At 36.7% G+C, this 22,921-nt stretch overlaps 1 protein-coding gene across 1 annotated transcript in view; it reads right to left on the bottom strand.

Annotated features, from left to right (window-relative positions):
- KALRN (kalirin RhoGEF kinase) overlaps positions 1 to 22,921 on the bottom strand; it is a 315,007-nt gene that overhangs the window by 283,053 nt on the left and 9,033 nt on the right. The window contains 1 exon segment of the mRNA XM_039323763.1: positions 15,769 to 15,883. Within this exon segment, the coding sequence (XP_039179697.1) occupies positions 15,769 to 15,883 (115 nt within the window).

Raw genomic sequence — 22,921 nt, 5'->3', positions numbered from 1 at the left:
GAGATTTTGGTATATTTATAGGCATAATACATACTTTTGACATTCCTGGACAATTACCACCAGGATTGTCTTCTTGGCTTTCTTTCAAAAACTTCACAATGATTTCAATTTGGCAGATTCTGGAGAGAAGAGCAATTTTTAAAAATATATTGAAAACACATTCTGCAATCTCAAGGAATTTCAGTTTACATTTTTTTTCCTGAGAAAGGGATGTTTTATTATAATATACCCAAATATTATAACCTTTCCAAACAAAATGGGCTCCTAGGTTTTGGGGGGGAATTATATAAATAATGTACTTTTATAATCTATTATGCAAGTGTCCAAAATATTAACATCTTTCATTAATTCTCAAGCCCTGAACTGAATATTTTTCTTCCTTCCTTCCTTCCTTCCTTCCTTCCTTCCTTCCTTCCTTCCTTCCTTCCTTCCTTCCTTCCTTCCTTCCTTCCTCCCTCCCTCCCTCCCTCCCTCCCTCCTCCCCCTGCCCCATCCCATCCTGCCTGGTCTTGTCCTGTCAGAGGGAGAAACATTTTGGCTTTTCTATTATGTTTTCTATAGTATTATTTTTCACAGGGGCCAAACAGAATAGCACACAATACTTCAATCATACATTGAATCACAAAAGTCATTATTATGCTAACACTTTTAATTTAATTTAATTCGATTCCTGTCTCTATTATGGAATTCGCCATGTTCATTGCAGCCATTTGCTGAGCTGATGTTGTCACATAGCTATCCCTCCCAATCCTAAACCAAATATTTTCCTGGCTATTCACCAATTATTTGAACACCTCAGAATCCACCCACTACTAGGATTCTTTTGCCCTACCACTTCACATTTACTTAAACTAAACCATAACCCTTTTTGTGGCTTATTCATTCAATCTGACTAAAAAAACACATGCCACTCCAGCATAATTATGACAAAGTTAGTTTTAGAAGGGAAGACTCAGAACATTCAATGATATTGTTTATAATAGGGTCTTGCCACATAACCCAGTCCTGTGTAATCTACTAACCAAGCACATGCCCCAATGGCAATTTAAAATTAATAAATCTCCTAGTCTTTGGTTTTCTTGGTAAGTCTGTCTGCAAAACAGAGGTTTGAAAGCCAAAAGATTGCTGGGACATTGTATTTGATTTGAAAGGACACAAGACTTGCCTAACACAAGAAGCAGTTATAGAAATGAACAGCACTGCTTTTCACTTGCCTTTCAACGTCTGCTTCATTTATGATAAATTCAACATTTTAGTATAGTCAGGAAATTATTTCAGAGAGAGACCATCGTTTAGAATTTATTTCGCTTCCAGTAATAGTGTTAGCCAAAAACTCATACTAACAATTTACTAAATATTATAACTACCAACTATCAAGAGATTTAATTATTTTCACATGTGGAAACAAATCAGATTACATCATTTTAAAAAAAATACATTTACTGCAATAGTTTTAATTCACTTAATTTTTATACATGTGCATTGCCAAATCATGAACTGACATAGGATACCAGATATCCAGCTATCAGTTTTATAACAAATCTTTTTGATACTTTGAAAATATTTTTATATGCAGCCTTTAATGTGTATCAAATCAACAAAATTTGCACCTTTTTTACAAAGATGTATTACATATATTATACTTTATGATCACCAAGAAATTGCTTGAAATTAAGCCAGGGCAGCACTTTAGATTACAATATTTTGCCAAATCAAGAATCTGTTCCTTAAATAAGTCCTTTGATTTTTTTTAAAAAGCGGCTTTGATGCAGTTACACTGTCTCCAAAAAGTAAGCCACAATTCCTCAGTTCATTTTTACTATCTTCTGTTATTATTTTCACAATCTTGGATGTCCCTTAGCACCAGTAAAATATCTGTGGGCGTTTTCTTCACTGAGGACAAATAAAAGAAGACAAATGTGGAAGTTTTTGTATCGTGTGTTTCAGTGGTGGGATTCAAATATGCGAACAACCGGTTCTCTTCATGGATGCCGCTTCCGGAAGTCCGTTCTGGGCCTGGGCAACAAAAAATTAGCTACCGGTTCTGCCAAACTGGTGTGAACCAGCTGAATCCACCACTGATGTGTTTCCATTATACTATGTATTAGTTCATGCATCAGGCTTCCTTTTGAATAGTAAAGTAACTTTAAGCTATGAGGCAATATAAAGGGAAACTTTATTAAATAAAATATATAATATGCAATGCATGTCTGAGGCACAATGCATATGCTTCAGTATTAGAGTTTCTAACATCTAAATATAAAAAGTAATCAGCTAGTAAGTTTTGACTGATAAATTTGAGGCATCTAAGTCCTTCACTTTCAGCCTAAAAATAATTAAATGATTCTCACTATATGCTGCGAAGCATAGCGTATATAACTGAGTATAACTGAGTAATCAATTGTCTGCTGACCATATAAACCAAAAGTGCATGAAAGAAGGTTACACAAAAGATACTGTGGCAAAAATAAAAAAAAAATGTTGTGCTAACTTTAAAAAGTAACAAATTCATTGTCACATAAGTGTTTATGTATCACAATATATTTCATCAGATTATAAATTTATCATTCATAAACAATAGTTCTTTAATTGGGATAGTCTGTAATCTTAACAGAATAACAGAGTTGGAAGGGACCTTGGAGGTCTTCTAGTCCTACCCCCTGCTCAAGCAGGAGATCCTATACCATTTCATATAAATGGTTGTCCAATCTTTTCTTAAAAACCCCCAATGTTGGAGCACCCATAACTTTTAGAGGCAAGCCATTCCACTGATTAATTGTTTTCACTGTCAGAAAATTTATCCTTAGTTCTAGGTTGCTTCTCTCCTTGATTAGTTTCCATCCATTGCTCCATTGCATTCATTGTTTTGGAGCAGTGGTCTTCAAACACAGCCCTTTTATGACTTGTGGACTTCAACTCCCAGAATTCCTCACCAAGGCACGCTGGCTGAGGAATTCTGGGAGTTGAAGTCCACAAGTCATAAAAGGACCAAGTTTGAAGACCCCTGCTTTGGAGAATAGGTTGACTTCCCTCTTCTTTGTGGCAGACACTTAGCTATCATGTCGCCCCCTAGTTCTTCTTTCCATTAAACTGGAGATACGCAATTCCTGCAACTCCAGTCCCCTAATCATCTTTGTTGCTCTCCTCTGCACTCTTCCTAGACTATCAATCTAGCAGTAGAGCATATATTATACATTCATAAGATCTTAACCTGAAGGGACTTTTTTTTGCCAGAAATCAGCAAAAAAAGGTAGCAAATTGTGATTAAATGGACACTGCAACCAGTTATAGGTCTGTTCATATGCACCCAAATTATGATCACATGGTCATGGGAGTGGTATGATGGTTGCAAATGTCAGTACAGGCCATAAATAATTTTTTCCAAGGCCATCATAACTTTGAACTGCCATTGAACAAATAGTCATAAGTTGAGGACTACATTTATGCATAACATGCATCAGTATACTATTTATAGTCATAGTTTACTGGAAGAGATAGATCAATGATCCTAACCAGTAAGAATCTTCTTAAATATTAGATATAAATTATTTATTATATTATCACTGGAATTTCCAATTAGATATAGGCCTTGCAATTCTTTCATTCATACTCAATGTTGTATTTTGACTGGCCATATAACCACAGCCATCAATTTATGAAAGGGCAAGATTTTATGCAGGGCATCTCTAACATTATCTGATGTCCTCAAAATTCCAAATGTTCCCATTGGCCAAAATGGTTGGGAATTCCATTCTATCATGTTCTGACATTTCTCCTATTAAATCAAACCACAACTTTAGTCGGTCAACTATAGAGCATTTCAAATTCCAACCTAATTGTACAATAGTTTTTCTTTATATAAGTTGCTTCATTTAAGACAATCGATAAATCACTTTGCAAATGCCAATAAATTCAATGATGCTAAAACATCTCAATTATTAGAGAGGATATTTTCAAGTACTGCATGGAGCAGAATTCTCATAAAAATTAATGTATTGGAACAAGCTTGTTTATTAAAAACATAAATCAAACCAACCCAAAACAAGAATGAAATACTTTCCATAAAAACATTTTTTGTAATTAATTTGCAAAGAAATTAATGATATATATTCATCTAAATATATAATTAAACCTCATAAACCAAATTAACATTTCCCATACAAGCCCAAAAAGTTTAATCAATTAATAAATAAACAGGATGTCCCAAATTAAGCCGTAAATTCCACTCTGAAGTCTCCCATATAAATAGAAGAGAGGAACTAGACTATTTAGTCAACCAATAAATTGGAAACAATATTTTAATTCAGCTTTTCATTGTAAAAAAAACAAAAATAATTTCGACATCAGCTATACCTTCTTAAATCTTTGTCTTAGTTCCTTTCCAGCAGTGATGGTGAATCTTTTAGAGACTGAGTGCCCAAACTGCAACCCAAAACCCACTTATGCATCGTTGAGTGCCGGGTGGGTGTGGCCCATTGGCTGGGTGTGGCCAATTGGGTGGGTGTGGTTGTGGTGGTAACGGCAGACTGGGTGGGACTAAAAAGTTCAATCAATCAATTCCAATTCTGCAAGATCTTTTTTTTCCTGTGAGAAGTTGAAATTGAACCTTTTTTTTTTTTTTGCACATGGCGGCGGAGGCCTAAAGCAAAAAGGTTTTATAAAACCCAGCTGAAGGCCTAGGACTGGGGCGATGACGTGTGTGCCCACAGAGAGGGCTCTGAGTGCCGCCTCTGGCACCCATGCCATAGGTTCGCCACCACTGCTTTCCAGTGTTGATAACAGTTATGAAGATAATGCAAGCTTGGATCTTAGAAATCGAATGCCTAGTTACCTCAGAATAAGCCATACCAAACTATTAGATTTAGTTCTGATTAAATATATAGTTACATCAAAGTCTTCAAGAAATATAGTAAACATTTCCAGTTTAGGAAACTGAAGTTGCTCTAAGTAGACAGAGCAAGATGTGTTTGTGTGTGTGTTTATGTCTATGTCTGTGCGTGCATACACGGAAACACTGAGGTAAGTTAATTTTCCTTTCTGTCTTCCATTAGTTATCTCAAGATAGGAATTTCTATTGCCATCAACACCACTGGATACAACTAAATATTCAACAATGCATTGTAATGTATATAAAGATTCTATCAATGATCCTGCCAAACTGAATTTTATTGTTTGTTTTTACCTCAAATATTGTTTGTTTTTTACCTGAAAAGAAGACGACTCCAGATTTAATTGAATGCCATTAAATCCAATGTATAAACATAAAAAACATCTGGAGCAAATTCCAGCTTCTACATGGGGTCAACTTAGGCTGGCCAATGTCAGATAAAATCAATCTTGGAGTTTCTTTTTCCAGGTGAATGTGCGCATGTGTCATCTTTGTGTGTAAAAAACATTCATGTTTGTATATATACTTGCAAAGACTACCCTGTAAAAAGGTTAGTGTAGGATTGAAAAAAAGAAGGATTTGAAAATATTTGAAAATAAAATATCCCATATTTTTCAAATATCAACTGTTTTAATTACACATACCGACTTTTCTTTTACTTGTACAGTATAGTGAAATGCTCAAATACACACTTTCCCCTCCTTTCTTCCACTAGGAATAGCAAAAATGAAGAAAAAGGAGGGATGGAAATGGGGTAAAAAGCAGGATGCTGCAATAGGAAAGAAAACAACAACAACAAAAAAGCAATCTGGAAAAATATGGATGGGTGGAAATGGGGAAAATGCCTGACACCATCGGCCCCCGCACCCAGATGCCAGCGAGCGCATGGGGGCCGACAATGTCTGTCAGCAGCCACAGCCTGCCAACCCCTTGACTGGTGCACTCTGGGGCTCCACAGCCTGCTGCCAGCAGTTCAGAGAAGCTGCCTCTCAGCTGGACAGCCAGCCGACAGCTGAGGAGGCGATACAGTGGGTCTTGCCTGGGAAAAGGAGAGAATGCAAGGCCAGGAGGGATGGGATGGGTGGGAGGGAAACCAGCCGTGCTGGGATGCATCCAGCCATGTGGGACCTCGGTGAGTTAGCAGGCGGCTGGTTGAAGAGGGACAGTTTCCATCTCCAGGGCATGGTGCACGTGCCCATAGAGAGGGCTCTGAGTGCCACCTCTGGCAAGCATGCCATAGGTTCGCCACCACTGACTTAAGCTATCCACAAAGGAATTCAAATGTTCTATATAGCGGGTTTGAAGTGAGTTTTACCTCCTTCTTTTCCTTTTTTTCAAAAGCATTTTCTGTTCATACAAAGAAAGTAAATATTCACAGGTTACTTGAGGAATCACATCTTGTTAGGTGTCAAGATGCAAATGTAAACAAAAAGGGGAAAAACCCCATTTACATTGCTAAATAAGCAGGAAAATAACCATTAGGAATTATAGTTTAGTTCTATTGAGACTTTTCATGTAACCTGTAAAAACAAAAGGCAGATTTGGGCATTTCAGAAGATGTCAAGAGAACTTTTTCCAGGACAAGGAACTTCACTTGAGTTTTGATGAGCTTCTTAGAGTCAAATTCCCATTAGTGGATGTAGCCAAAAAGATAAAAAATTAAAGTGGTTTTGAGTCCACGAACATTAAAATTAAACTAATACAATTAATGTGATTATCTTCAAGCCATCTGTTTAATCATTTCCCCCTTTGTCCACAATAAACACTACAAATTTTAAACAAGTTCAGAGTTTCTGGGGGCCTCCCCTTAGGACAGGGGTGTCAAACTGCCGGCCCATGGGCCAGATGCATCATAGCAAAACCGCACCCATCCCATTGCTGGCAACGGCAAAAAAGTTGCGAAACGTCACATGACATTGTGAGTTTGACACCCCTGCCTTAGGATAATATATCTCCACTATAATACTGCCATATTCCACTTGAATCTCCCACTTCTACAGAAGGCAGACTCAAGTGCAACACCTCTGAAAATGCAAAGACAATAGAATGAAAGGGGATTATAATACTCTCAAGTTTCTTGAACTACAATAAAAGGAATTAAAAATTGCAGGGTCAAATTGCAGGGTCGGCTGGCATAGAATCATAGAGTTCTGGAGCTAGAAAGGAAAGAAAAACCAGTGCATACTGCTGAGGGAAGTTAGCCCCCCCCAGAAGGAAATATTAAAAAGGAAAATATATTTTTCACCAAAAGGATTTTTTGAAAAGCAGAAACCAAACCTGGCCCCAAATTTCTTTGCCCCAGGCAAGAGCTAGCCTCATACAAATGCAGATTTAAGACCATTAGGAAGGTTGGAGCCAGGGAACTCAAGACAAAGAAACTCTTAAGAGGGGAACTACATCAGCTCTTTTCCAGTCCTCTGGTAGTTCCCCAGTGCTCCAGGATCTTTGAAAAATATAGTTCAGTGGTTCTGCGATCACATCTGCCAGTTTCTTGAGAACCTTGGGGTGTAATCCATCTGGTCCTGGTGATTTGAACTCTGCTAGGCTGGATAAGTGCTCACTTACCATTTTTTCTTGCCTATCTTAACTTGTGTTTCTAATCTATTTTTTTTTATAGCACTGTTTTTGATAAGTTGGACTGTTTGCTTTTTTATTATTATTTATTTATTTATTAATAAAATTTATATGCCACCCAATCCCTAGGGACTCAGGGCAGCATACAAAATTAAAACAATAAATATAACAATAAAAATAAGTGCATTCATACAGCATGTCCCAATCGTATCCCGCCTCCCCCCCCCGGGGACATCAACCCCAGGCCTGCCGGAACAGGAGAGTTTTAATGGCTTTTTTGAAGGCCAGCAAGGTGGGAGTAGTTCAAATCTCAGGGGGAAGTTGATTCCACCACGTTGGAGCCACCACAGAAAAGGCCCTTCCCCGAGGGCCCGCCAGCCGACTTGTCTGGCCGACAGGACCTGAAGGAGGCCCAATCTGTGGGACCTCACCGGTCTCTGGGAACTATGCAGCAGTATGCGATCCTGTAAGTAACCTGGTCCTAAGCCATGAAGGGCTTTAAAGGTGATAACCAACATCTTGAATTGCGTCCGGAGATCCACAGGAAGCCAGTGCAGCTCGCGGAGGATAGGTGACACGTGGGTGTACCTTGGTGCACCCACAATCGCTCTCGCAGCTGCATTCTGAACCAACTGCAGCCTCCGAACGCTCTTCAATGTTTCATTGTTGTGTACCTTTTGGTGTTTTATTCTAATCCTGTCAATCCTAACTGCTGTTAGCCAGTGTGTGTTAAGTGTTTGTGAGTCAGACTAGTTTGTATTGGGTCCTCCTTGTGTTTGCCAAGATGTTTCCACTTTGGGGGAGGAGGGAGTGTCCTGCCTGCTGGGTTCCTGCCCAAGCTCTGGAAAATCATTCTGCAATATGTTGTAAATGAATTTGTGTTCTAAATGGGTTTTATCTATGTATCCTTTTCCTGAAAAATGTGTGTCTATCTACAAGAGCCTTTTGAAGCTCAAGTCTACTTGTGTGGGGAAATAATTTTCTTAAGTTACTTTTCTTAACCTATCACTTATTGATGAAACTACCGTAAATGCCGGCGTACAAGGCGACCCGGCGTATAAGACGACCCCCGTCTTTATAGCCGGGCTGCATTCCTAGAACGTCGTCTTATACGCCGGAAACTACCAGTATTTCCGGCGTATAAGACGACTCGGCGTATAAGATGACCCCCGTCTCTGGCGCCGATTTCAGCGCTCGCGGAAGTCGCCTTATATGCCGGCATTTACGGTACTATGAAGCTCTCCTGAAACATAAGCATTTCTCAATCTCTAAAACGATGTGGTCTATTTTAGAATAAATGTTCTCCTACCCTTGGCAAGTTGCACATCTTAAAATATTAGGCTTTCAAAATTATTTGGAGTTTTCAGCATTCTCAAGCTGCCTAGCATTTTTTTCCCTCTTCCTTTCAAGTTGCAAGTTCTTGTCCTTAATATGTTGCAAATGGTCAAGTTCAAAGGTGAAACATTTCATTTTGTTGTTCCCCATTTGTCTATCTGTTTCTTTAATAACTGCAATATTAATGCCTTTTGAAAATGCCTGCAAGCTACCCCCCTTCCAATTTTTTTTCCTGCCCTTTGTTCTCCATACCTTTTGTCTGCCTCTCCTGGGAGAGTTCACCCAGAAAGCGGGGGGGGGAGACCTTGTTCTTGTATCTTTCAGCCCTGAAACCCTCTCCCAAGCCTTTGGAAGCAGAACACACAGACCCAGATGCTGCCTCCATCCATTTGAGCCATGGAATTGAGTTTTGAATCCAGCCATCCACTAAAAAGCCACCATGCAATCTAAGTGGAACATCTTCCCAAGTCCTACCATTTCCCCAGATGCTTGTGAGAGCTGCAGAAGGAAGGAGTCCTGGAGCCACTGGTGCCATGCGAAGCCTCAGAAAAGAAATTTAGACTATGGGGGGAGGGTGGAAACTCATTGTAAACTTTTCTTTCTTGCCCCATTTGTATTGTAACAAGCCAGTTGAATGTATTAATGGAGAGATGGCATTTGGGAACAGGTGGCAGAGCAAGTACTGAACACCTTGGACTTCTATCTGGTGGGAGGGAAAATTTATCCAGAATGTTTGTATTGACTATTTTGTAAAAGTAGCTGCACATACATGCACATACCCACACCATTCAGAATCACATTGAGTCTATCCCCTCCACCTACCTTTAGTAAAGTTCCCCAGGCTGATTTTTGCTCTATTGCACCAAAGCTTTGTAGGAACAACTTCCAGCAAATTCCAAGGGGGAGGGAACTAGGCCCCCTCAGTTGATTTGCAATTCTTATGCCCTGACTAAGGAAGCAACAGGAAAGATCCCCAAACCTCAGCCCTGAATATCTTGCACTGGTGAGCCCAGATTGGGATTCCTAGAGCTCATTATGTGCAATTTAAAGAAAATTTAATAGCCTGGCATATTGGCTAACCTCAATTGGACATTACTAACCTGGATGCGCTGAACTAAGAGCTAAGGCAGGAAACAACCCCTGAAAACAGGCAGTCATGTACTGAGGAAAACCATGGCTGTGAAGAATTTTGGGAGGTAAGCAAACCTCACTGGAAACTAAAGGTAACATCCAACATTTGAAAATGATTGGCATAGAATATTGGACACCATAAATTTCTTTTACACCTAACAATTTTTGCCTTGACTTTTAGAACTTTATGGGTTGCAAGCTCTCCTTTTAGGAGCAGGGATCTTTTTCTGCTGCCTCTATTAGTGTCTTATTTTTTTGGCTTAACAGTTTAAAAGATTGTTTACCAAGTTTCCCTGACCAGATCAATTTTAATCATGTGCCATTTAAGAGTGTCATACATTTACACACTTAAGGCACAAAGTGGGGATTGAGGGAAGTTAGCCCCCCCAGAAGGAAATATTAAAAAGGAAAATATATTTTTCACCAAAAGGATTTTTTGAAAAGCAGAAACCAAACCTGGTCCCAAATTTCTTTGCCCCAGGCAAGAGCTAGCCTCATACAAATGCAGATTTAAGACCATTAGGAAGGTTGGAGCCAGGGAACTCAAGACAAAGAAACTCTTAAGAGTCATTAGCCCAGCCCCAGGAAAGCAGGAGATGACTTTTGGGATATAATAGGACTAACCCATTACCATCAAGTATACCATAGAGGCACACCTAAACTCAGGTCAGAATACATGACACAGGAAATAGCCTCAAAGTTCATGCCACAGGAACAGGAAACTATTCCAAACAAAAGGCTAGAGGGGGTATAAAAACATACAACACCATGTGCTCAGCCCTTCTTCTCTCCTCTGCTCTTTCCTGAAGAACCATCTTTCTGCAATAAACTGTAACCTTCTTCCCAAAGCAGTCGCCATGTTTGCTTATTTATTCCCGGCTTGGATGAACCAGGATGAAGACTTTACTTCTAACACTGCAATGTGCAGAAAACCCAATTTAATCAATCTTGAAAGCTGCCTATCTGCCTTTTTCTTAAAAACTCTAGAGATGGAAAACACACAGCCTCCATAGGTAGACTGTTCCAATATTGTATTCTGCTTACAATCAAGAAATTTTGCTTTATATTTAAATATTATATTTATATAATATTTAAATTAAATACAATTTATACCAATTTCCTCCTCCTCCTGCTGCTGTTAGCTGACTAAACTGATTACAATGCAAACACTTTTACATTATTGTATAAATAGAAAAAGATATAATCAAACCACTTTAATCTACTCCTAATATTACTAACAAGATATAAGATGTTTATTAATAGCAAATGCTTAGCATTTTTCTAATCTGATAGATAAATAAATAGTTCGGTAGGTAGACAGACACACTATGCCACAGGTCAATTACAGATTATATATAAATTATTATTTATATATATATTTATATATGCCATTTTTCAAAGCATCCTTAAGAGAAAATCAAGTAACATATTAAATGGTTAGACTTGGATAAGTATTTGTGATGATCATCTATGTTAAAAAAAAACCTAGGTCTTAAATTTCTAATTGTACAATACTTGCAAGCTACAGTAACATCTAAAGGGGCAGTTTTACTGCTACCTTATCAAGCACAATATTCATGGATATTTGATATTTATTTTTGAAAGTTTGATCTACTACCCTCCCAGTCTAAAGCCCATTAATTATCCCACACTGAGTATGATCAAGAGGAATAAAGGATGCTGAGAGGCCAAGCTGGGTGTTGTTAAAAGTAAAATGAAAGCACAAGGCAAAAACAAAACCTTAAGGAAACTCAATCTGAAGAACAGCTGCCATATATATATATATACTAGGTAATATACATCTCAGTATCCAAAAACCTGTTCCCTGTGTCCACTTAAAGCCTTCCTTGCTATTCAGTTTCAACCCCTTTTCACTGAATAGATAGGAACTTTTTTCTATTGCAACAGAAACTAGGACAACAAGGTTACTTTTTTATTTTGGAAATTTTTCAATGGTTGAGGTTTATAATAGAAGCACAGGCACAAAAGAGGTTTTCCTAGTGTGGAAGTTGGAAGGGATTCACCTCTATCTATAAATATTAAACAGAAACAGAACTTTGTTAATATTTCTGTCTTCCAGACCACTTATGAAACAAAGCATGAACATTTAGAGAAACAAGAGCAGAGAGAACTGGAGAGAGTAGAGAGAACCTCCACAGAGGTTGAATTGAGTTTAGTCCAGCGTGGTTTTTCCCTGGCTAGCTGTCAGCTCTGCAGGCCAAACTTCAAAGGCATGTTTCTGTAGAAGGATTTGTAAGGGTCCCACACGTATTATTGAACTTTGCCTGCTGACTCCTTTTGCTAAAATCATTTTCCTAGCAGCCCTCAGGGCAGTCTTAAGCAGAGACTGACAGTTGCATTTTGCTGTTATCTTTCAAAGCAAATTTGCATTGCTGAATTTCTGCCTTCTCCTTTTGCATTTCTCTCAGTATTGTTGGAATTCTAACTGCTCAGAACTAAAGTGCCCCTTTTGATTTTCCCCAAATAAATTTAGGATTATTATTTTTTGACCAGTACTGGCAAAAAAAGAAGGACTTGTACACCAATTATAACAATTTTCAATCTGCCTGAGCTTCCAGCTGCAGGACTTGGGTACAGCTAGTCTAAAGAAAAGAAGAAATAAGGGTGAGATGATAGCAGTATTCCAGTATTTGAGGGGCTGCCACAAAGAAGAGAGGGTCAAACTATTCTCCAAAGCCCCAGAGAGTGAGACAAGAAACAATGGAAGGAAATTAATCAAGGAGAGAAGCAACCTGGAATTAAGGAGAAACGTCCTAACAGTGAGGATAATTAACCAGTGGAACAGCTTGCCTTCAGAAATTGTGAGCACTCCATCACTGGAGGTTTTAAAGAAGAGACTGGACAGTCACTTGTCTGAGATGGTATAGGTTCTCCTGCTTGAGCAGGAGGCTGGATTAGAAGATCTCCAAGGTCCCTTCCAGCTCTATTCTATCTAATCCTGTCTGCTGGGAGACTCTCTCTGTAATATTATCTGCCTGCTTGCATGAGAAAACAGTTGGGATGAGTTTGCCTGTCCAGTTGAGTACCAAATATATCTACCTAAGTTGGGCCTGACAACTTAGTTTGCTCTACTGTATTCACTGTAGCTACCTCTGGTTGTGAAAGTTGGGCCTCAAACAAACAGGACAGGAAGAAAATCACAGAAGGCTTCTGTGTATTCTTTGAACAGCACAGGTGACCAACAAGGAAGTACTAGAGCACATTAATATCAGATATGTCACTAGAAGGCAAAATCACAAAGTTGTGTCTCACATACTTTGGCCATGTCATGCAGGGGAATTCACTGGAAAAAGCAATTATGTTGAGTTAGCAGCAAAAGGAAATCAGGCCGCCAAAGAACACAGTGGCTGGAAGCCATCAAAGCTGACACCAGCCAGAGCATAGAACAACTCAAAGAAGATCAGAAGATGTGAGAGACGTGGCCCATGGAATCACCAAGAGTCACACATGACTGAACAGATAACATCATCATCATGTTGGCCACTTAGGGCAGGTGAGGATTCTATGGGCAGATGCATGCTACGAAGCATAGCAGGTGGCAAGGATCCTATACTCCATAGTGGAACTTCTAGGGAGAAAAAGTATTGGGAATAATCTATAGAAGCAATTTGTGACCTTCCCTGCCATCTTTCCCATTGACTTTGCCTGGGGAAAGCAAGCAGGGAACATTGCAAATGACAATCCTGTGACTGTGGGCTATTGCAATTGCCATAAGAGCAAGTCAATTGCCAAACACTCAAATCACGATCACAAGATTGTGGAAGTGCTGCGACAGCTGGAGGGTCAAGGACCAGTCATAAGTACTATTCATTCAGTGCCATTTCTATAACTTTGAATGGTTGCTGAACTAGTGGTTACAAACCAAGAACCATTTGTATATCAGCCTTATCCGGTAGACCAAGCAGGAAATATGACCCAATAAACTCATTCTACTTTATTGTTAAAATACATTAACAAAGCTTTTGTAAATCTAAAAGTATAATTCTCCACCTTCATACCCCCAAAATTAGAGGGGTGTCTTCTGATCCCTTGCCCCATTCATCATCCACCCATGAGCAATACTGCCCCTTATCTGACAATATCTTAGGCAGCATCTATTCCCTCCATCTCCCAAGGTCTTTCCCATATATCATTATACTGTATGTTTGGTCACATTTTCAGGAAAGTGAGTAAGTTTTGAATTTCATAGCTATTGCTATCAGAAACCTCATGGTTTGTATTTAAATTTTAAATACTGTAAAATGTTTAATTTATGATCTTCAATTATTGAGGTCAACTCCTATCTTTCCCCTTTTCATTCATATATATACATACACACATACACATGTATGTATGTATGTACGTATATACCTTGCCTATACAATATTTTAAGCTGTTAACCTTGGGCTGTAATAAATAAATAACAATTACAAAAAATATTTTTTCTTTTTTTACAGTTTACCAGTCCATGTGCAGTGGGTAAATCCCAGTGCAAAATACACACACTTCAGAGGCAATTGGATAATCTCATTCTTTTTTCACTATCAATTTTTTTCCCACAGGAAGTAAAAAAGAACACAAATTGAAAATTGTAGCAAATAAAATGTGTATGTCAATTTTTAAAATTAATTTAATTGCCTTAGTAATCTGAAAGACAGGTAGATGATGAATTTTGAAGCAGAGTAACCAAGAAATATAGAAGCGGGAGCATTCTGTCCATAAGTAATAAATAATAAATGATAGTTCTTGAAATCCATTTTTTTCCTGTACTTGATTTCAAAATAATAAATATTCCTACATATTATGTTATTATGTTTAAATTAGAAGCCTTATTGTTTGGCTCCAAAGTCTAAGTATCATGATTGTTTTAGAATGTTGAGTTATTAAATAGTATGGTTTTAAAAAATACTTTATAAAAGCTGCTCTGAGAATTTCATTATAGGGTAATAAATGTTACAAGAAATAACAAAGTAATGCTTGAAATAAACTAAAATCCACTATTTTTTTACATACAAATATACTTGGGTTGGTATCAAATATGCCATTGTGCATTTATTGATAAATGTAGCTAATTCAGAGTTTTTGTTCAAGGCAGATTTTTATTTTCCACAGACAGAGAGTTCAAAAACTATACACAATATTGGGAACCCCCCCCCCAAATCTATTTCCTCATCTTTCCTTCACTGTCCTTAATACACAAAATAAATCAGGCAGCACAATACCGGTTAAAGTTAGACCATAATAAAGCCCTATTCAGACAAAGTGGTTTCTGATTTTCAGTTGAGAAAGTACTGATGAGGGGATAGCCACATGGTCTACTGATTTATTATTTTACCAGGAAACCCAAATTAATATGAATTATATATAACACATATTAGATATAACTTCTTATGATAACAATTGTAATATATATTATGATGAGTTTTTGTTCTCAGGACATTAATCCTTTCAAGAAGATATTAGTGATGATGGTTAAGTGACAGCAAAACTACCACAATTCAGTTCCCATTATAAGCCCATTTCATATCACAAAAGGCACAGTGATTTGCCTTTCATTTCCAACCATTTGCATGACGTACCTGCAAAATGAAAAATAGACAGTCTGTCCAATACTAATAAAAGAATCCCATGGACTCTGCTGAGAACCAATTTACACAAAAAGCTATCCCTATTCATTGTCTGCCATGGGCTATGTCGCTTTACCCCATTCCATTCTGACTTGGCTGAATAAGATGTGAAGGGAATGAGCACAAAAGAAGAATTTCTTTTTTCCATGCCAATATGTACCAAAGGTTTTCCAAGAACACGTCAAGGCCTTTTTTTTTTTGTTGAACTTTTACCTTGGTACGCTAGCCAAGTAAGTCACAAGTTTCCGAAGATCTTCCTGTCTTATTCTGTCATGATTGCTGCGTGCTGGAAAAGTCAGGATGGGACCTCCTCGTTTATCACGGCCGCCTGTAACAAAGCAAACAATGGCTAGAAAATTAATCAGGAAGCACATTACATCATGTAAGCCAAAGGAAGACGGAAATGACCAAACTGCAGCTTCTTTGTAAAGATCTCCTCTCAGTTTTTTAAAACTTGAGTCATTAGGGCAGCTCTCTGGCTTACTGTATACTATTAACACCTCAACTAGAAACTGGCATTATGTAAAAAAAAAAAAAAGCAATAAAAATGGTGATTATTCTGTATTTTCAAACGGATGGATTTTTCAAAAGTTTAGGAGTGCCCACTAACAGCATTGGTTAGCAAGTACAAATTTCAAACTCTCCAGGTAGATAGATGGTAGATAGATGGTAGATAGATAGATGATAGATAGATAGATAGATAGATAGATAGATAGATAGATAGATAGATAGATAAGAGAGAGAGAGAGAGAGACAGACAGAGAGACAGACAGACAGATAGGCAGACATAGATGAGAGATGAAAGAGAGTGAGGGAGGGATGGATGGATGGATGGATGGATGGATGGATGGATGGACAATTGGGCATTTTCTTAATATATTTGATTTTTAAATGACAATCAATGCTATTAAATCTACAGGCAAGAACTAGTCTAGCAAAATTGAGATTGACTTTTCCCTATGATGATTTGTGAAAAATCACATGAAAACTGAATCCAGGGGAAAAAAATACACTTTTCAAAAATACCAAATGTTGGTTGCTTTGAATCAAAATTTAGAGAACTAAGAGCAGAGGTCAAAACACTTGTAAATTTAAAAAAAATGAACACAAGAAACATTACCCTCACTTTGAATTGGTCTTATGATTTTTTTCAAGGAAAAAGTTAATGTGACTTTTGCATAATGTGTACCAGATATAATATATAATTGCAATATATATTATGATGAGTTTTTGGATTCAGGTCATTATTCCTTTCAAGAAGACATCACTTAACTAGTCATGGTTAAGTGACAGCAGAACAACTACTATGATTCAGTTCACATTACAGGCCCATTTCATATCACAAATGAAAGGACCAAAATTTAATTATGTTAAGGAGACTTTTTATAAAATGGTATAATGTTGGTACTTGTCACCAGAAAAATTGTCTAGAATATATAATGGTATTTCAAATCTTTGCTGGAAACGTGAACAACATGAAGGATATTTTATCATGTTTGGTAGACACGTAAAAGCCAACAAATTTTGGATGCAGATACATACTTTAATCCAGAATAAAATCAGAGGCTTTTATTTTGGGACAAATGAACAGGCAAAGAAAAAAAGCCATAAAACTTTATTAACTGCACCAAGAATAAATTATATATTCAAATATCACAAAATTTGATACTATGCACAATGGAAGAATGGTTGATGAAGATTATGAAATCTGCAGAGATGTTTAAATTAACTTCTTTGATTAGAGAAGACATAAAATCTACATTTATGATTGATGAACCTTTATAGACTTTTTGCATGAAACAGAAAAAGATGCACTTATGACTTGTGGTTTTGATGATTAGAAAAAGATTGGATAATAGAAAAAAAGTGAGGGATTTTTTGTAATCATAGAGTAGGAGATAACTTTATAATCATATTTGTATTTATTGCAAAGGAAATCAGGTCATTATTCTTTCTATTTCTTATCTCTTTTTTGCCCTTTTTCCATTTTCTCATGTTTTCTTTGTTCTCTTTAATTTGTATTAGTTTTTGTTAGCTGTTATATTCTCTTTAAAACATAACTTTTATCCCCCCCCCCAAAGGCAGTGATTTACCATTAATTTCTAGCCATTTGGACAATATAATTGCAAAATGATTGTAAAATTAGAAGTGGAGAATTTGTCCAATGCTAATAAAAATCCCATGAACATGCTGGAAACCAATTTACACAGAAAGCCAGCCCTATTCATTGTCTGCCATGCCATTTATTGTAAATATAATTTGGCCCTCAAACTTTGGAAACCAGAAGTAAAATCTTTCTTAATAAAGAGATTTGTAGGAACCTGAAAGGTAATGACCATATAACAGAATAATTTGACATACAGAGTATTTAACAGGATAAGGTTGATTTAAAAACTTGCCATATATATTTTTTAAAGTACAATCTTTAGGTATACTTAATCTAAAGTTGAAGGTTATATTCATACTTCTGGCTTGGGCTGAACAACAAATCTTACCAGCTGGATGAGCATAATTGTTCACACATAATTAATGTTTAATCTTCATAGCAATTTGTAGCTCTTTAATAAATAGTGAATCCACTTTGCCTTATCAATGAACCAAGGGAGTCTTAATATGCAAACTGAAGTTTTAGTAACCTGGATAATAGAAATTATCCATGGAATAGAAATTATTACCATGGAAAGGGCCAAAAACAGATGTCTGATATTTATATTTATCCTGATGTGCCCTCATTCTTTCTGATTTTTTTACGAAATCCAATTCCTCAAATTTGTCACTCTGAACCTTAAAATCAAAATCTAAAATGGCGGTAGTTAAATGAACTAGGAAACCTTTCTTGATTTACAAATATTAAATCTATAGATATACTAATCCCGGGGGAGGGGGGAATATCAGCCAATTTTTAGAAGACATAACATTCACCTAATCCAATCTAAATAAATAACATTCAAAAGAAATGTTGAAGTATTTTCATTGGTGTATCGTGGTCATGTATCAATTACCAATAGGAAAAAACAAACAAATATGCTACTTTATTACCTATAATTATTAAAGGGCAATACTGCTGCTTTTTATTTAATTCCTCAAACAAGTTTGAAAAATATTATGTTAATAAAGCAAGCAAGGCCATGCATGATTATTAGAGATACACATGAAGATTCCAAATCAAACTGAATTCTTGATAACTACGTAGCTAAGTCAACGTGGTTGGCAATCAGGTAGGAGTAATTCCCCTTTTCCTTTTCCACAATTCTTTTTGAATTCCAGTCTAACTTTCACCCCTGGTACTTTCTAATCTTCCCCATCCAAGTACTAAAAAGGCCTTCATTCTGCTCAGGATGCTGACCACATCTCCCTTAACTTTCTCAGCTGAATAGCATGGAACAAGATCCTCCACTAAGCATAGACTGAGTCTATTTCTGCTACATATCATTTTTACTTCTATCCTTTCATAAATTCATTTAATCTTATTTCCATATTAATCTAATTAATCTGACTTTTAAACCTATTCAAAAATACTTATTTCTGAATGCCATTTGAGAACCAAAAGATAATGCACACCGATTCACAAATTAGTCTGATAGATAATTCTTGAGCATTGCTGAAGTCTAGATTTCACAACTAGCCAGTTAAATAACTGCTTTTCTCAAGTGTCGACAAGAACTCTGTAAGTCAGAGTGATCTACAAAAAAATGAAAGATATAGTATTAATTTGCTTAACGCTTGGATACCAAACCAGTAACTTCTATAATTTATTAAATTTTAAAAACAAAATAAAAACCAAAATCTTCTTTTAGTAATAAGCCAGAGTGTAAAGCAGCTTTCCTTTATGTAAACAGCAGGTACAGAATGATCCAACTCTTCACATTCAGCTCTTGGTATAGTTCGACCTTCCTTAACCAGCAATTTGTTTTTACAATCTAAGAACAGAAAGAACTGTAAAATTAGCTTGAGAGATATTTTAAAATGTTTAAAGTATTCTTGGGAATGTAGATATAGCAGACTGCAAAAAAAAAATTGCCGTTTGTGGAGCAACCATAGGTATTACTCTATTTTAGATCCTTGACCTTTCCAAGTAAAAACATAAACTTTTTTGTACCAAGTGAACACTTTTTTTACACAAGGACAAGGGCTGGCGTGAATGTCAGCAAATGTCATTAACAAACAATTGAATTGGAATGTAATTTTTCTGTCCCTGAGAACGGCTTCCAAATGCAATTGGTGTTATTTTCTTCTTTTTATATATTACAACAGCAGCACATTGCATTTCCTTCCTCTTGGCTCTCATTTTTTTTTTCTTATTAACAATCTCCTTCTAAATATTTCCACAAACAGATGCAGCGGTCAAAGCCAAATTTATGCATCCATTGGCTAACATTCACACAGAGTAATTTCCTAGCACATATCTTTCAGAATGGCTATTTGCCTTCTTACTAATAGTTATATCTTATATGAGTGGAAAATTTGTGATCCTTCAGATATTACTAAACGGCCATGTGACATATGCTTGCTGGAGCTATTTAGAAACAGTGTCATCAATGTGCAGTGAAGTTGTGAAGAGTAATGTAAGATCAGGATAGGCTGCATACTGTATCTGCCTGGGGAAGGAAAGGTAGAAATGTGTAAAACAGTGCAAGTTGAACTGTTTTGACCTTGTCATAGATGTTTTGCGTGTTCAAAGTTCAAACAAGAACTAGGATTCAAGACCATACAGAAACTACAGCTGCTCCTAAATGCAGCAGTACAAGTAGTTATAAATAAAGCCTTAATACATCAGTATAATATTCCTAATAATAATATTTCCCTGGCTACCGATGGGCTTCTGGGTGCAATTCAAGATGCCGGTGCTCACTTATAAAACCCTGCATGGCATAGAACCCGGATATTTGTAGGTCTCCAGTTATCCTTAACTGTCTGCAAAATTCAACAGTTGCTGATTTGGGCCCATATATTAAACAGTATCATCTTACGGAACTCAGGAGATATCAGTCCGGAGGCCCCAAGCCTGCTGGTCTTTTAAAAACCTCTCAAATCTGGATCTTCCTCCAGGAAATGGACCAGGATGGTATATATGAGCTCATTATAATTACGTAGTGAAGTGATATAAAATAATATGCTGTCCCTGGGATAGTGTATTTTATTTTTTTTACAGTCTACTTTTCATATTGTAATTTTTTAACCTTTTCTATCTGCCCAGAGTTGCTTGGTAATGGGCAGCCATATACAGTAAATTGAATAAATAGATAAATAAGAATCAGACCCAAAACAAAACACAACAGCCTTGAATGGTATTATGGGCATGCTAATTGTTCTAACCATGGAAGTTGGGCTGATTACTGACTCCTAATTGAAAAACCTAACGTTTTTTTCTAGCTAAGATTGTAGAGCATCAACATTTGATCCAGTCATATTCAGAATTCAGAACATTCAAGCCATTTCAAGAGTCTCAGGTTGAAACACAGCCAACTTGAAATGTTTAAGTGAGGTTGCTCTGTTCGAAACTCAAAACAAAACATGTAGGTGGGTATATATTGTTGCTGAATATACTTCAGCTTTCATAATAATGGATATAAATTAATTATTAATAATTGATCTATCAGATTTATATAGCCACTCATCTCACAAATGTGATTCTGAGAGGTGCACAATAGATTGTCATTTAAAACATGCAACAGTGAAAAAGAATTAAAGTACAGTTAAATTAAAATAAAAAAATAAAACTGCAGGAGAATGAATTAGCATTTTACATAAAGATAGTTATTGACTAACCATCATTTGTTTAGCAACCATTCAAAGCTGTGATGGTGCTGGAGCCAATGTGCCTTTGAATATCTATATATTCATATATGGATAAAAACCTTTTTTAAAAAATGGACTTTGTTATTATATATGTTGACTGCAGAGAGAATTCCATATGTGCAAAAGTTGGAAATATCTGTCAATTCCCACAATAGAAGAATGGATGGAAAATTTAATGAAGTTGGCAGGAATGGCAAAATCAACTGTTTTAATTAAAGACAAAAATGGATCCAATTTTGTTTCCATTTGAAAACCAACTTTGTATTTGAGACTACCTATAAGAGTAACAGTCTTGGGGACTTCCCATTTCTCTGGCATCCTTAAGGTTGCTGAAGGAAACAATTTTTCAGGGATTTGCTAAATGCCAGTAAGATCAAGGCTATTCTTACTTCAGCAAAATGATGCTCTAAAAGGAGGGTATTACAGCAGAAAAAAAATAATTTTAATTTAATAATTAAATTAGATACTTAATGATAACTGGAGACCTACAAATATCCAGATTCTGTGCCATGCAGGGCTTTAAAAGTGAGCACCTCCATCTTGAACTGTATCTAGAAGTATTGATATTCTGAGTTGGTATAAATATTATATTCCTAGCATAGCTATGTCAGAATTCCTTTCCAACAACCAAACTGAAAATGAACAAACCAAGAAAACTTGACTACTTAGATGTATTAAGGAATGGTCAAGGTTTTTAAACAATACTTTTGCTTTTAAATATGAATATAAATGTACATTCAAATTTAATATCTAACTTTTTTTCTCAGACATTTTTGATGGAGGGAGGATGTAGCTTGTCCATTCTGAAATGTAAGCTGGCTTGCGCCTGGATTATCTGGACCCAACAGCTACCACACTTCTTATCAGTTTTAAAAAGATAGCAGCAAAGGACAGAAGGCAAAATCTTCTAAGAGAGAAGACTTTGAAGAAAATCAAAAGTGTGAAATCAAAGCACAGAGAAAGGAAGGCACTTGAAAGTAAGTACCTATATATGAAAGGAAACAGAGAGCTCATGTGATTTGGGTGGAAAAGGAGAAGCAAAATTCATTTTTGAGCTCAGGCTTTTTGCAGAGATATGCAGGACAGAATATAAAGAGCAACAGCAGATTAGGAACAATGCTCCTCAGGCACCAAATAAACCATAAAGATACATTTCCAAAAAAGCCACTGGTAATTGTTGCCTGTTACTGAGGGGCAGCATAGCTGGCAAGATTGCTATTGAGCTTGCTGTGTCAGAAGTGATTGCCTTTTCAGAAGCAAGACAATTGGACAAGAAAAGTCTCTAGTGTCTTCTCTGCCATCTTTTTAAAAAGACAGTAACCCTTTCATTCTCTACAGCCTCTACGAGTTCAGGCTATATTATCTTTAGGTAACAATTTACACTAGGACAGCATAAAATCTCCTTTCTGAACCAAAAACCCATTTACACTTCAGAACAAAAAATGCAGTATTTTAAATAACTAAGACCAAAAGAAAGTCACTTAATGCAGTTTGCTTTTTTCCAAGTCTATTACAAATCGCAGAAGTAACGTTATTTTTTTTAACCAGGATCTCTAACAAGAGCACA

This window comes from Crotalus tigris, unplaced genomic scaffold, assembly GCF_016545835.1.
Source record: "Crotalus tigris isolate CLP2741 ecotype Arizona unplaced genomic scaffold, ASM1654583v1 scf7180000024282.1769268, whole genome shotgun sequence".
NCBI classification, from domain to species: Eukaryota; Metazoa; Chordata; class Lepidosauria; order Squamata; family Viperidae; genus Crotalus; species Crotalus tigris.
The sequence above is the reverse complement of the archived record's forward strand: the minus strand, read 5'-3'. Positions and strand labels throughout refer to the sequence as shown.